At 37.4% G+C, this 17,032-nt stretch overlaps 1 protein-coding gene across 1 annotated transcript in view; it reads right to left on the reverse strand.

Moving 5' to 3' along the window:
- The window catches only part of LOC138064476 (GTP-binding protein Rit2), a 184,067-nt gene that overhangs the window by 76,266 nt on the left and 90,769 nt on the right, over positions 1 to 17,032 (reverse strand). The window contains exon 4 of the mRNA XM_068927295.1: positions 8,572 to 8,763. Within this exon, the coding sequence (XP_068783396.1) occupies positions 8,572 to 8,763 (192 nt within the window). The remainder of the gene's footprint in view (positions 1 to 8,571; positions 8,764 to 17,032) is intronic.

The following is a 17,032-nucleotide window of genomic DNA, read 5'->3' on the forward strand; positions in this document are numbered from 1 at the left end:
AAAGTCAATAAGACAAGGATATAAACAAGTCTTTAAAAAAGTAAGATTATTAAACTTACTAATCTTCTTTTCTTTAAATGCTAGGTGATGTTCTTATTATTCGCGACACCATGATGAGCTGTAATTAAATTCTGGCAAAACTTCTTCTCTTAAGTAATTTGAGCTACTATGTGCAAAAACACATAGGAAACTATCTTTGCTACCAGAAATTCACATTTTTAAAAACAAACAATGCACTCAGTAAATGTTGTCTCTTATGTTAATCTGCTGCTTTACCAAGGGGACTTTCATTTTTACAAAGTTGCTCATTACTGTCTCAGTTTCAGGACAACATCTTTGCTCAACTACAGATTAACTTGAAGAACACGCATTAGCCCCACTTTAATTAGCATATGCTTAAATAGTTTCCTGAGCTGGAACTGTAGTGAATAATATATGAGAGTTAGGCTGAAATCTTGATTTCACTCATATAAAAATAGCAGCATGTGCATTAAAAAGATACCTTTCCAGTGTATGCCATTCTATTTCACATACATGTGCCTCTGTGGAGAAAATGAGAGGATAAATCTTGAGAGATGGGAGGTCATATTGCTTCAGGCATGGATGGTGGAAAGGCAAAACTGTCCCCCAATTAGGACTGCCTGATGTGGTATGTTCACGCTTCTTCCCTTTCAGCATCAAGATCAGTCTGATGCCTGGTCTGTGCACAATGTGCAAGAGGAAGATTCACAGATGGGATAATGAAGATTGCAGCAAATGAACTGAAATAGAATAAAATGCAATTTTGCAGTCAGAGTCATGAAGCACTGTCCCCAGAGCAGGACAGGAACCAGTGTATGAGCCATAGACAGCTCCTTCCTTCTTCCCCTTGTCTGTGCTGATGAAAAATGAGCTATGGAAGCCCTTCAGGGATAATTAGCTTCCTCACAAATTATGCTTTCCAGCACATGGAATCTGTACAGGCTAACTAGCCATCAAAAAATGATACCACTGTGGATTTGCAAGTTATACCACTTTATGTGGTCACTCCCTATGAGAGCCTCGAGGTACCCAACAGCATCCTGAACTGACTTATGAACAATTCCTACACTAGGCTGTTTTGCAGTAGGCTTATGTAGGTAGATTTCCAATTGCACTTAGGTACTCCAGCTAGGAAGAAAGATTCCTCGAGCAGAGTTGAAATGAATGAAAAAAAAAGTAAACTTAAAGTACACTGAAGTCTTCAGAACAATTAACCTCCATATTCACAGACCAAACAGACAAGTCCAAGAGTCCAAAAATCACCTTGAGGTGCAATCTAGATGAAGATGACAAGCGGTGAGAGGCAGCTTCACACCTCTCCTCTAAAGGTTCTACCACAGGAGCCAAAACACAGTCACACAAAGTAAGGATGTGGTACACGTGGAGGACAAAACCTCCGAGGAGGATAATGAAGTAAAAGAAGTAGGAAGTATTGGGAACCTTCTGAAATAAAATAAAAAGTGTTGCTGTTTTTAATACCCGACCTTGCAGCACCATCCTTAATGTAGATCCCTCACTAAAAGTGTCCTGCTTTGGTTACAACCAATTAGCTGTCTTGATTTTTATCTTTGGCTATCCAGTCCTACTACTCAGCCTTCCTGCTATAAAAGTTTTTCTGTAGCTCAGCTATTGCTTCTCTCTTGTTTCTTCTTTTATAGAGCAGTTTATTATTGGCATCTTAGCCCCCTTCAAATGTCTTCTACTCTGTGCTGAATGGATTACAGGACCTACTGGATGTTTCACTAGAGGTTAACACAATTATGAATTCAGAAATGAGTCAACAGTTTCATTACAACCGTCTGTGTGTCTGATTGCATTCACTGCATCCTGGGTAATACGAACATGTATTTCCTTCTGACATATAGAAGCATTGTAATGACAAAGAGGTGAACTATGTATAAATGAGGAGGTAAGCTATGTATAAATGAATATTTGCTAGAGAAAAGAAAGTTAATAATAATAGAATTTCCTTGCAAGACACTATAGCTGCCAAATTGACTCCTACAATTGCTTTGGCATAGAAAAGCATATACACTTTTGGGGAATTAATTTTAATACTGAAAGACTTTATGTAAATGATATAGGGAAGATTTCTTAGGATAGTGAAGGCTATGAAATAAATTTCAACATAATACAAATCAATTAAAAATAAATAGAAATTAGAGGTCCACAAGAACATGACAGAATCCAGATACCTATTTTTAGTAATGTAAAGAAGTGATTATCAAAGGTTTGACAGTTTTCTAAGACAATAAAGCATCATGATAACTTTCAGTGGTTTTAGTTCCAAATGTTCAGACAACTGTCATAGCTCCATCAAAATAGCAAAAATGGCTTACATTATTCAGAACTTGAAAAGCAAAGGAAGAATATGATGTTATGTCACATGAGAAAGGCAATATGTAGGCAAGCGAATGTTAGTGATGATGGCAGCTCCTTTCAAATGCAATTCACTTTCAGCATGCATTCATCCTAGCAAAATGGAACTGCATGAACGTCCATGGAAAATGAACAGTCAAGGTAACATCAAGATGGATGAATGAATTCATCTAAAAATTCAACCCAACACTTATGAATCACATGAAGAGCTTTGAAGAATTTGCTTTATTCTGCCATACTCTTCTCTAAGTTGTTTCCATTAAAGATACTGCTAGGCTTTTTGTGGTCATTCATTGTTATTTAGGGTAACTGCCTGAATGCAGTTGAAATATAGTAAGATCACAGCTCACTAATCTTTGGAAGGGATCACCATCTAATAAGAATAACTATTAATTAGATTCTATCCAATTAAATAATCAAAGGCAAGCTGAGTGTGTTTTAAGTCTAGTCTGTAGATAGCAGCAACAACAATACCAAAACGAGTCAATAAGATAAGATTCTCAGTGAAAGGATGATCACAAACAATTTTGCCAGGCTTCCTCTCACCTAAATATTGCTGTATAAAGGCAAAGAACCTAGTTGTCACTGTCTTCCTCTACAATCAACAGCGAAAAAGGCATCTTCAGGGGCACATTCATCTCATTTTATGGTATATGTCTAAGATGAGTGATAGTTCCTGTCTTTCTCCATAGACTACACAGGCAATCTGGTCAACTCATTTGGTCTCATTACTTCTACATGACAAACTTCAACTCAAATGTAGACTATTCTTTGCCAGTAAATAACAGAAAATGCACATCCTTTGATTTGCAATTAGCAAATTGAGAAGAAACAATGAAAGCTTTCACTCTGTGCAGCACAGGGGCCTGACAAATGAAAAGTGAGAGTCCTTAGTAGTCAGACTCTTCCACCCAAATGTCTTCAAGAGAAAATGGAACTGCTTGTGGTGAAGGATACTTATAAATCCGAGAGCAGTTTTCACCCTGAAAGTGAAGGAATTCATCCTGATGTTAAGGTAAGAAATTCAGAATACTGCAATTACATGGTTAATATAAAGAAAAGAAAGTTTAGCAAACAGTGTTTCATAGTCAGGTACCAGAAAATGAAAATAAAATAAAATAAAACATAATATAATATTCTGTAAGTATTTTCAGTGTCTCAGTCAGGCACCAGAAAGTATAGACCGGCAATATTTGAAATATACTGAACAGTTATTAGCATAAAAAAACAGAAAAAAAAAAAAAACAAGTGAAAAAAAAAGGAACATTAGCTAGTTCAGACTCAACAAATATTTCAAGGTTTTAGAAGCCAGCATGAAAAATCGAGCAACTGTTAAAACGAGAAGTCTAAAAGTTGATACTGACAGGATCTGATAACCAGTCAGCCCCTCTTGAACAAATTCCAGAGTAAAACCTCATCTAAGTGAGAACCTTCTACGGACAGCTGGTTCAGATCATGAGAATGTATTTAGCCACTGCAATCCTGATTTGAAAATTATATTATGTCTTAATAAAATCTTAGAATGAGAATATAATGAAACTCCTATAATTAACAAGCACTCCAAATAAGACACAGTTCCCTGTTAAATAAAGAATTCATAAGTTAAGTTCCTACTGAAGGAGGGAGGGGGGAAGGAGAAGGAAGGAAATGCTTTTAAAAGCACTGGTCCTGCTTAGACAGATGCTAGAAGTCAATACGACAGCTCAGGTGTGGAATGGTAAACAAGTGCATATTTCTCTTCAGGACCGAGACTGTACTGGCAAAACTAACAATTTGGATGACAGCCTTCCCAGAGAGGCCAAGAGCTGAATGAAGCGTGTGAGCTGCCCTCATAACCTTAGACTCGATGGATATCATCCTGTTGTCTACAGATTCCAGTGACCCCACAGTTTATTCCTTTGGGGTCCAAGAAAAGTACTTATGAAAAACTATGACAAAGGCTTCTAGATAATTTTTTCCAAACAATCCTTCAACAGTGCTACATTTTTCTTTTTAATTTTCAACAGAAAATTGAAATTTAGATTTAGCAGAGCATGAGTTCAAGTGGGACCAGTCGTTTATTGTATCTTTTGAAGAATAATATGTTTAGTTATATAAATTAAATATTTATCCATTATATAGCTTTTAAACCTCATTAAGAACCAGATTCTCACCTAGGTTAAAGTAACAAAGCTTAGTTGCAGTGGAAGTATCTATTGCACTTTATAAGCTGGTCCTAAATGTTTCTTATACTTTAATGCCACTTAAAACATATATACAGCCTATCTGTGTTAATCTAATGACTCGAATGCAAGAAGACACTGAAATTAGATTGGTATCTAATCAGGCATGTAGTGCTCTATGTTTTACACCAAACAGCTATGAGATAAAATACATGAACTACTTAAAAGGTCCTTAGAGCAAGGACTAATACACAGGGAATGAACACAGATGAATGCCTTAGCCATTCATGCCCATTTACTACCCCAGTGAATTTCTAAAATGCAAAATGGAACAAGGTCAGAAAGGACTGGATGCAGCCGCAGTATGTATGGGTAGAAGGGGAATGGAGGATCGAGCAAGCTTGCAGTCAAACTGGATACACACATCAAGATAACAACCTATGAATTCTTTTTTTCCTCACAGTTGCTGCATTATTTCAGAGGAAATGGAATGTGTAGGAAGGAATACAGATAAATTTATTTCTTAAGCTATGTGAAAATGAGAGGCATACTTAATGAGGACAATAATTTCTCTGAAGCCACTGGAAAATAAAAACATTATTTTAAAAAAGCTTATCATTTTGGATTTTTTGGTCCTCTTTACACAAAAATTTAATTGCAGATTAGTTTTACTCTTGTCCTGTTGATCGATTTGAGGCAAGCGACATACATCATTAATTGTATTGTGAAGGGGATTGCATTTGAAACCAGAGTTTTGTCTGACCAAGCTCCTACAGCCTCTCTGATTGTTGTGGAATTGTCATTAAATGAAAATGATGTCAGGGAATATTGAACCTAATGTTATGTTTCCAAATACTATGAATAACATTACAGTAGGTTTAATGAATTTCATAGGAAAAAATGTCTTTAAACAAAGCAATAATATTAGCCCTGGTCAAATTCCAATCCGGTTAATTGCATTCTGCTTACATACCATTTCTTAGTAGTTTTAATTGGATACATCTGTGCACCTTACTGTTTGTTTGAGCCATACATTGACATGTTGATGCTGTACATTGTCAACTCATTGCTGTTTGTCACCCCAGAGTCAGCTGTCTTTCATTCCTGACTATTAAAGCACGATTAATGAAGCCATGACTACAGTATATGACCTTGAAAAGATCCTCACCCTTCCTCAGTTACTTCAGTATTGCTTAACCTAGCAGCTGAGTATAAATACACCTCTGTTTGTTAAATATGCAGTGCTCATTCACGTCCCAGCCAAGACATAATATGCTGCCAGAGTCCATTAGGGTGTGCTTAAACCTAGATACAGAGATGACTGCCCACACACTCGTGCTTTAGCTTGGGTTAGAAGGGCACTTTGAAGAAAATCTCCTAATCATCTTCACTTACTATGCTTTGCTTTGAATTGTGGAGTGGTCGCTGAGATTGTGACCTGCATTCTGGATGAAACTTAAGTGGAAAATATGCTTCAGGAGGATATCTCATACACTTCAGAACCAGCTGAGCATGCAGTCAATGGTGCTAGAGTAGAGCTAGTCCAAAGTGGGAAGAAAAAAAAAAAAAAGTCCTGAAACATGGACATCAGGTCTTCAGAATAAACTGTTTTACTCTACAGCTAGACTCTTGTTGGTTCACATTACTTGCTTATGTGGACTTAGTCACGTTCAAATGCTTTAGTCAAATCATCAGAGTTGAATTGTACTACCTTACTAGTCTTTGATGTAAGGGTGTTCCGCAGCTCAAAACCTGCATTGCAAATTATTTGAGAAAAATGTTCTAACACTGCACTATTTGTTGATAGTTGCAGAAGGGTTATGGCAGAAAAGGTTCTGAAGACCTAATTCCTGGCTCATTGAAGGATTTTCAACTAATCAGCACCTTGATTTGGAACTACCTTCATATATGTTTAGGCAGGATCTTTAGTGACAACAATGTATAGCAGTTTTATGTGCATCTGTCACATCTCAAAGCTATCATTTCTAATATCTTTCTCAAAAGCTTCCCCATGCCAGGGTCATTTGTGATATTCAATTCAGTCATTCAGGCACAGCAGTTTTCCTGCTTGGGATACTAGACAAGATCATTAAGGAGTATGTAAAACCTTTACATCAGGCATGTGCTTTTGTTTCAACTATCCTCTGAAGCTCACAGGGCAAAATATTTGAATGATTCTTTATAAGATAGATAACTGATAGTGAATAGAGCCTTTTTTATTCTGAGATACACAAGATTACTGCTGTTGTAGCTGTTGCTTTTCCCAAGTCAATGATGTAATATTTTAACAGATGGCTCCAAAACTTCAAAGTTTAACTGATGAGTCCAATCTTTCACAGGGCTTATAGCAGACGGGACTCAATATGAGATTTTTCTTGGCCTAGTACAGGCATAAGCAAACACCAAAACACTCAGATTTAAATCTTAAGTCTGCTGAAGTAAACAGAGATTTGGATATCCAAGTTTAATATAGTCTCCAAACCTTAAAAGTTTTGAATCCAGAAGACTGACTAATGAGAAATGACTATGTCAGAGATCTGCATATTTTGCCTATCTTCAATGACAGTGATTAAAATATAAACACCCAATAAAACACGAGATCAGAAAATGATACTGTCAAAGAAACTGAAAGAGAGCCTTCATATCACTTAATGAATATAAATACAGTGTTGCTGGAAACTTGATAACAGTATATAAAGCAATCATACTCAGTTCCTCTCTGTAACAGGTATGATGCTTTGTTCTCTCAGCAGAACAAATGAATTCACATCCCTCCCCTATCTGGTATATAAAGTATCTCAGGAGCTACACACACTGTGCTGAATGTTGTACATGATGCTGTTTTTTAAGATCTCAAGCTAGGTGTTAAGCTGCAATTGGATTGTCATCATTAAGGTTTTGTCATAGTTTCGTTTAGGAAGAAAGTCAATGGTCTGGAAATAGATGTAAAATTCTTTAAATATACTTCATCAGATCTTCAAAACTTATTTCAGGTTTAACGCTGCCTTGGATTTTCCTAATGTAAAAGGAAGAAGACAAAGGGTGAGAAGAGTGACAGGATAAGTGGTAAAAGGGAGATAAGATCATGCGAGCACAGATGCTAATGAACTGAAAAATACGACTTTATTAAGCTGTTACATATGTCTGAACAGAAGGTAAGTCAGTCATTTGAAAGCAACTTTCGTGTGTATAAAAAGCCTCTTAGATTTCCTTGTAGAAACTTTTTTTCCCCCCATTCAAAGTTTCTGCTTAAGATTAAGGACATTTTTCAACTTATATTAGCTTACAGTTAAGCCATTTCTAAGATGATCTTTTTCTCATTCACTGTCTTGCACACATACATACACACACACAAGGAATAAGAGAAGAAGTAATGGGAAGGGTGAGAAAAGTTTACTTCAAACTCTGAGAACCACAGTCAATGCCCTCATAGTCAAAGACATCTATTGCCATATGGATGGTGGCAGCTGGAGTCTTGTATACAAATCAAAGTGAATTTAAGTCTTGCGTGTCCCCTTCTTACGTGAATATTCTAATAACGCAACCACTGGCTTCTCAGGCAAAGATAATCTTTCATTTTTCTTAAACTAGAATTGGTTTCAGTATGGCTTGAGAAAACTTTAACTGAATCTAGTGCATTTATGGAAAAAAAAAAAAAAAACTGACTGTAATGGAATTTTGAAATAAAACAGTTTTTTTTGTCACTAAGATCCTGGCTGAATCTATTTCCACACTTAATAGATAAATAACATCCAAAGAAAATAGTGGGATTCATTTACAGGTAAAAAGCAAGAACATTTGGATGATTGGCCAAGACTACCTTAAGATCTGTATAATCCGAATGAAATGTACTGCTAAGGCCTTATTTATTACTGATTCTAGTATATTGCTCTTTGATTAAACTTCATTTCGTGCTACTAATTCACAGTAGTACTATACAACATATGCTACAAAAATCCCTGAGATAGCAAAGGAAAAATGAACCCGAAACAGCAGAGAAGTTGCTTACCTGTCTGAATTCCTCAAGATCTATTTTGTTTCCCACCAGCACCAAGGGGATGTCATAGGTGTGCCGAACACGATAAATGAGTTCCTTAAACTCAGCAGCTTCTTGAAAAGATTGGCGATCTGTGATGGAATAGCAGATAATGAAGCCTTCTCCGCCTCGCATATATTGGTCCCTCATGGCTGTGAACTCTGCCTGTGGAATGAGAAGAACATGCACAGCAACTTGGCAGACAAAATTATCTATCTGTAAATAGTGGATTACTAAAAACTTTCCCCTTTCTCCAAATAATTTCACGTTGCTTGTTTTAATGTTTTAAGTATTGCTTGTTGACACTTGTGCATCCTTTGGGCTCATCCTCCTGGATAATGCACCATAAGATTTCTCTTAGGACCTTTTCTCCTTTTTCTTCCTCAGGGGAACTCTGTCCTCTAAAAATACCAACTTCCTGTACTGGTTCCTGCATATAGCAAGTGCTGTCTCATGTATTTCTCGAACCTTCTACAGCACTTCTGGTACACACAGATGACTTTCAATTCAGTGGATACTAACAAGTGCAAAAGAAGAGCTATATTACTGTCTAGGGATGGGAGACAGGTATGAACTCCTTATTATGCACTCGATTCAAAAGCCCAGTAATATCAAAAAGACATTCACTGACTCCCACCAGCTTTGGAACAGTGCCTAGAAAAATAGGAATGTAATCTGTAAAAAGAATCTGGTCTTTTAAATGTTTGCAGAGAAGCAGGGGTTTTCAATTCAGTATGGAATACCACCATTAAAATGAAATGAACAATTTTGAATGAAGTGAGAATCATCCCAAATTTCTACTCCTGTATTTTTATTTATTTGTCTATGTATTTATTTTTAGAGCAACATTTTTGGTTAACATTACGTTTTTTACAAAGTATTTAAAGAATGCCACATTCTAGAAAAATCAAGCTTTACTTTTCAAAAAACTAATCTCAGATACTGTGAGTTGAGAATGTGTTTTAAAGCCAGTTCCTTTTTCAAGTTTGTTTGCTCTTCTTGATCACAGCCCAGAATAATCCAATACCATGGCAACAGTCGGTCAGAATCAGAATTCTCTTGACAGAGTCAGTTCCCTAGAGATATTAAGATGCAGGAAGGTCTGATAAAGCAAGGAATACACATATCAACGTTGGACCACTTCTATGAGCAGCAGCATGCAATACCAAGTCCTGAAATTTTCTCTCTGTTGAGATTTTAGCCTAGGATTTTTTAAAACAGTTTAAGTTATAAATATATAAACATATATATATAGCCTCAATTCTTACTGAAAATTGAAGGGAAATGGATCACTCATGTTCTTTTAAAAAGTCTCAGCCTTAAATCTCTGTCAATAGTCACTCATGTTGATTGATAACACTTGCTGTGAATAGACTTTCTTGTTGACCATTATCATTTATTCATGATGTATCTTTTACCCAAGGGGTTTCTTATATATCATTCAAAATATTTCACCTGCTATGGGAAAAAGTTCATAGACTAAGCTCCAAAATACCAGACTAATAGGCAATTTAAGGGTAAGATTCTGCTTTAAGACCTACTCAGAATTTCAAAATGTCTAAGCTAACACCACTGGCATCCCAGGAGAGTTTATTAACCACTGAGCTGCACAATAGTGTGGATTAGGCCATGCTGTACCTTGTCCTGTTGAAACTGGATGTGTAAGAAGTGCAGTGGTGGTGGGGAGAAACACAGAACACATCAGACAAGAAGGATGCTACAAGAAGGATGCTACAGTCTGTTGTTTAGGGCAAGAAAATGAATAGAGAGCTTGCCTTTGTTCTCACGTATTTGCCTGCCATTTACATTACACAGCGGCTGGATTAAATGAAGCAACACCAAATCAGAGACCAGACCTAAGGTCTACCAGTTATTAGCAGAAAGAGTTAATGACTAAGCACAGAAACATAGCTTTTCTTGCTTTCAGATCCCAGGCTTTTCTGCTGGAACAGAGATCTCTGCTCTCTCCACCTATCCCCCTGATTTTATTTTCTGTTTGCACCCTTCACCTAGAACTATTCCGTAGCCTGATTAGAAGGACTCTCTCTTTTATTGTAGGAGCTGAACAAGGCCAGGATCCCCTCAGGCTGGAGAGACAATGAAAACCTCACCTGAAGTTAAGCTTGCAGATTAAGACTTATTGATTTAGCTGCCTATGCGCAGTTGTAGGTTGTTATCTAAGTTCCCATTATATTTAATGGAAAACTAGTCAATACAATTAGCAGACTACAGATTGCTTCTACTGATGAAAAATAGTTATGTATTTGAGGCTGAGCTGAACATTTAGACAAGGAAATCAAGCCTCTAGCTCCCATGAAGACACACAAAAATAGATATTTTGGTCTGGAACTTAAATCACAGCCCAGATGTCCCCTCTTCCTGGGTTAGGGCTTTCATAAGTCTACTGCTATAACATTGTATGATTATCTTCCTCAGCCTTTTGCAAAAGATGAGCCCTGCTCACTGAGATGATCCACCTCTAGGAAGTGCTCTTAACTTCAGACATTCATTTATAGCCCTAAAGGGCAAACAAAGAAGGAATTCAGACACATATTCCTGTTTAAGCACTAATTCTAAGTGACTTGCGGCACCATGCAAACTCCCAGGATCATTCCTCAGAAATGCTTAATGGCTTTGCTTTACTGCTAAAGGATTCTGGGTTCCTAGTTTTATGCATTGTGAATCGTTCCAAAGGGACAAAGTGCTCCACTTTTAGGCACTGCAATTCTTGAGTTCGAGTCACCTATGTAGGTGTTCTGGTTCATACCTGGGCATAATTATGACTGCACGGATATGAATCAATTTACTTCTGCAGTTTTTTTATTATGACATGTTATTGCACTTGATGTATTAGACCAAACAGCCAAAATACCTTGGTGTCATGCTTGCAGTTATCCATTTTTGCATGCACTAATTATCATATACAAAGCAGACTGGGGACACCCACTTGTTTTTTGGTTGTTGTTAACTCAGTTAGTCACTTTCTGTCTTATTTTTTGATCTTAATTTTCACCTATTAGCTTTTTCCCTTTGGCATAATGGCTTATCATAGAGTCAAGGCTAAATATAAGAAAACCAGCTGCAAAACCTTTGGGCCCATCTTGAGCCCCTTCTTAGATTTCCAAAATGCTCCTTTTTTCTATTTACCAAGAACCCTAGCATAATGACATATATTCAGAAAAACAACAAATACAATTCCCAATAAACATAATATAACCCTTGCAAAAATATATGTATATTATACACACAAACTAGAGGACTAAGATGTAATTGAACTAAAAATTGATTAAAGAGATTTAAGTCCTATTCCACATTTCACAGCCAACATGTATCTCTACAGTAAACAGAATCAAAACACAAATCCATGTTCACTGGGATTTTTTGGAAATTCAGAGCTAGATGGGGATGGACCCAAAGATTTTGGAAGTTGTTCAGTGTTTTCATTTTTGTATTTCCCTTGATTCTCTTATAAAACAAGCAACTGTGTATCTGTGCAGCTGGCACACTAATATCTTCTTCAACTATTTCCTACTATTATTGTGGCTTTTTTTGTTAATTATTCAGGAATGGTACTAGATGTCATTTGTTACTAACGGGAAAAAAAAAAAAAAGGAAACATTCCCATTTCAGTAAATGCCAAAGGAAATAGACCGGAGGAAATCACACCTCCTCAAAATGAAATCAATTCTAAGAATTAAAATGAAGATTTGTCATGCTTGTAACACTTTGCAACTTGACATCAATCTATAATATTCTCTTGTGTATTATGACTAAGACTTAACTGAAAAGTGTGATAAGAAACCTTTTGAAACCAATCATCATCTTACTGCTATACTTCAGAACTAGAAGTAAATTTTTATAGAAACAGAATAAAATTTTTTTCAGAGTTGAAAGAAGGCAGTATAATATTTTTCTTTTCTTTTTCTAATATAACTGATTACAGAAAAAGCTGAAACTAATCCTCATATGACAATGCAGAAGTCAATGCATTGCTAAGGAAAGTTAGCAAGAAAATCTCCTCATGATTATTTCACTGCTAAATGAATGTGACATTTGCCTTTTTTCCAGCAGTCAGGCATCTCACCTGATCTTTCAAAGAAGATAAGCCTCACCATGAGCAGCCCCCTCAACTTGCTCAGATGCATCGCAGCCAACTACATTCGTTCACTGAGCTTAACTAACTTCCTCCCAAATTAATTGACCCCTCCCCTTCTCCCCATCCAAGGGTTGTATATCTCTCCCTCAAATTTTCCCGCTAGGCATGAAGATGTGGGAGGCCTAGTATCAGAACCTGCCAGTAAAAACTGGGGTAAAGAAGGTCCTGAGTGCGTTAGTCCTTTCTGTCATTAGGCTACCCATGCCTTTCTGCAGCAGGCCCACGTTTTTTCTGTTCTTCCTTTAGTGACCAGTATACATTTGGAAAACCTATTTGGTTGCCTTTCACATTTGTCAAAAGTTTCAACTCCAGCAATGCTTTGGCCTTCTTAATCCCATCTGTTCATGCCCAAGAAATACTGCCTGTCACTGCTTGTCCAGCTAAGTTGATCTCCTGTCAATGCCCTCTTTTCATCTTAGATTTTAGAAGAGCAACTTAGTGAAGAAGAAAACAGTTATCATCTTGATTCATCTCCTGATTTATGCTCTTTTATCCTGCTTTTGATAAAGAGCAAGATGCATATTTTTTAATTAGCTTTTAAGTTCATACTGTTCTCATATAAATGGGGCTTTTATCCTTTTTCCATTGCTGCTTAGAATCCTTTTTGAATAAGATCAATATCATTATCTCTCTAGGAGAAGAAACTGAGGCACTAAGCAGCAAAGTTATGTAGCGTTAGATACATAGATCCTTGGATCCTTATGAAGGACTAGCTTATGGGTCTTAATCAAACAAGACAGTCTGGATTCAACTTTCAGCTCAGGGCAACCCTGTCTTACTGACTGAAAGAACCGAGGAAGGTATTTCAGAACATTCACTGTATGAACGCCTGGTTCTTTACTGTTTGCTAAGCATTGCTTCCTGAGCAAAGTTGGAGAGAGACAGCTGGGTTAGAAAAACTTTTGCTCAGGTCAAAATAGCAATTGTTATGACGTAGCTTCTTCCACATCTCCTTTTTACACCAGTAGAACGAAGAATTAAAGCCAAGTCTCCCAGATCCCAATCTTACACATTAGCTAATAGACAGACTTGCCAGCACCTGAAGAATAAGAGAGAAAAGGGAGAAGGGAAGAAATAATAATTAAAAAGGGCACAGGCAATGTATAGGAGGTCACAGTATGTTTCTCTTTTCCATGGGTAGCGGTGCGCTTGAGGAGGAAACGTGATGCAGCGCTTAGAAGCGCAGTGCTTGTCTGCACTCCTCAGAAGTGTAGTGTTCAGAAATGTAAAGATGCAGCACCTCAGAAACAAAGGTGTCATGTTTTTCAAACTGCACACACACTCCACACATTTTGATGTCTGTTCTTTTTTTACCATCTTGGCATGTATCTCTGGAAGAGGTCAGAGCCTCCCCAGGGAGGCCATCCTCACAGTTTGAGAAATGCCACTTTCTATATCTTCTCGTCTTATGTTCTGCTTGACTTTAGAACCGGGAATCTGCTAACAGATGTTCTTAATCAAAGCTGTCTCCCTGATTACCACAGGGGTCATTCTTATTATGAAGGATTTTTTTACATTTCTAGTGAACACCAGGGGGGTGTTCTTGGAAACAGACAGGATATTGTTCGTCTATGACAATGAACAAACAAGGATAAATTGAACAAAAAAGGACACAGGAAACTTAGCGTGGAAAAATAAATCCTTCAAATAGTGAGAGAATCCAAACTGAAAGACATATATCATAAGAGAACTATGCTAAAATATACTGATCTACTGTTTTTTTTTTTTTTTTTAATTCAGAAATTTGTTTACAAGGAAGTTGAAAATTTCTTCAGTCTCAGGAAAGATTTTGCCAATATGGTCAAAGATTAATTTTTAGCAGCAAATGCTTCAAAGCTAAAGTGCAACCCTGCCTTATCTCTGTGTTAACAAATTCTCTGTTAATAAACATCACAGCTGACTTCACTGGAATTATATATCATTCATCTGTCACAGTTTCCTTTTCTTTTACTTTCTGAAGCAGATTTATCTAAGGAAAGATTATAACATTAACTGAGAAGTGTTGTGATACTCATTTGCCTTTTTACTATTTTTTTTGTCATCTTTTTATGTATAGAAGCCAGTAGCCTTTAGAAGCTTTTTAATTTTTTTTTTTTGCAAAAGTAAGCAGCAAGAAAATTGCAGCAGTTATGTTCAGAATAAGAAAGCTTCCAGACAGGAAGCTGCATGGATATTATATTTTAGAATCACCACCATTCAGCTACTAATATAGACACGAAGGATGGGACTTGTTTCCTCTGATTTCTGCCACTGAGAAGGTAGACACTTATTCTGTATCAGTCTTCAAGTTTCTGTCTGCAGTCAACAGAGATGACCAGCTCCAGAAAGTGATTCATTCCAGCCTAAGAGAAGTCCTTAAGACATCTGGGATGACTTTCCCTCTTATCTCCCTCTCTACCTCAGCTGCAGATAATTAGCACAGACACTCTGAGGCCTACAATATGGGCCACAGCCTCCACTCAGTCATATCCCTCGTGCGTTTGGATAATAAGATTTCTCTTCTTGTTCATTTTAAAGTTTTAAATTAGCTCTGCAAGGCTGTTGTGTTTCCAGTGCAGTTCTTAAGGTCAGGAGGAAATAGCACTTAGCACCTAAATCCAACGGATGATTTTCCCGTCATGGCAAGCAGCAGTGGGAGATGCTATTCCTTAGCATGGGAAAAGGTACATTAGGAGAAAACAAATAGATATCAAAGTTGCAAACCTGCTACCTTTGCCTGCGCAACCCTGCCATGCACCAGCTATAGGTTACCAATGATGGCAGAATAGAAAACAAAAAAAGCACTGCATGATATCAGCATCCTATCACTTCACTCTCTTTTCTTGCTTCCCTCCATTTCCCAGTCATCCTTTGCAAACAACAGGAACAAAAGGGACTGTGCAGCAAAAGGTACAGAAAGAAGTTTGCAGCAGGTGGTACTAGGCCACCTGTGCCAGCCGAAACCATCTGCCACATCACTGAGAGGAAGGAGAGCTGAGGATAGCTCAGACACAGGCTAAAGAAAATGCTAGGGCTCCGACTTAAATACTGGAAGGCAGGGTTGGAGTCTTCCTTGGACTAAGTCTCTACACTCTTCTGGCTGTACATCAAACACCCTCTCAGGACTCCTTTTGCCTGCTGTAGTAATGATCCAGGAACAGTTCAAAATGGGATTAGTATAAATGAGAATTAGCCCATAAGCCTGCAGTAGAAGTATGTTATTATTATACTCAGTCCCTTGATTAATGATCAGTCAGTCTCTCATGCCTTGTAATTACAGGAAGGAATCCTGCTATAAAACAGCAATATCCCTTTCCTTCTATGAATTTGTACTGGGGACAAAATGCACATCACAGAAGATGTGACCAGTACAAAGATAACATGAAAGATGCAGTCCCTGTTCCTAGCAGACTAATGTCTTTCTGAACTTAATCTGACAGCCTTCCAAGGAGATATTATGAACTCCACATTGCACAAAATCAGTAGCTTCTCCTTAACTCTGGGAATGTACAACAAATAAAAAGCTGAGATAGATATTGAAATTAATCCATAATTTGGAGGACAAATGAAAGCAATATCAACCCTGCTGAACGCAGTGTCTATTTATTTGGCCACTTCTCCACCTATTTTATCTACTTTATTTCTCTGGAGAGGGAAACAGACAGGAAGGAGGAGAATATTCATGACAGGCAACCTGAGCTGGGAGATGTAGGTATGATTTTCAGTTCTGTGACAAATAGTAGCATCACTTCTTAGCTGCTAGTCTCCAGGGTTTTCTCTGGGTGAGTACACACTCTGGAAACTGAGGAGATAAGCTCACCCAGCTAGACCAAATGAAAGAGACTCTTTAGCATTTCAAGACCCAGCCTATGGGGAAAGAAGATATTCCAAGCTAAGTCTGCTGACTGAATGGATGGTCAGCAGATTAAAAAATAAGACAAGACTGAGTCCGAACCTGCAGTGCAAACATAGTCTTACTTCCCTAACTTTGCAGAATTTTGCCTGAAATATTCGTTAAGTTTCCCTCTCCTATTCTTCTCCCACACTTACCTTCTTCAGGGTCAAGCTGCTCCCTCTATTAAAAGGTCTTCAGTTGCAGACAGGAGCTGGCATTACACTATACCTCAATTCATGCTTATTTCTGAAGAAGACTAATGGATTTGCCTAGAAAGAGATGTATTCCTCCACACTGTTTAATGCGTCTTTAACATCTTTCCAGTACTCAGAGATTATAAATCTTTGAAGTTGTTACTATAAAGACTGAATTAATTTTGTAAAGTTTTTATTTCTTAATCTAAA

Source organism: Struthio camelus, chromosome Z (assembly GCF_040807025.1).
Source record: "Struthio camelus isolate bStrCam1 chromosome Z, bStrCam1.hap1, whole genome shotgun sequence".
Lineage (NCBI taxonomy): Eukaryota > Metazoa > Chordata > Aves > Struthioniformes > Struthionidae > Struthio > Struthio camelus.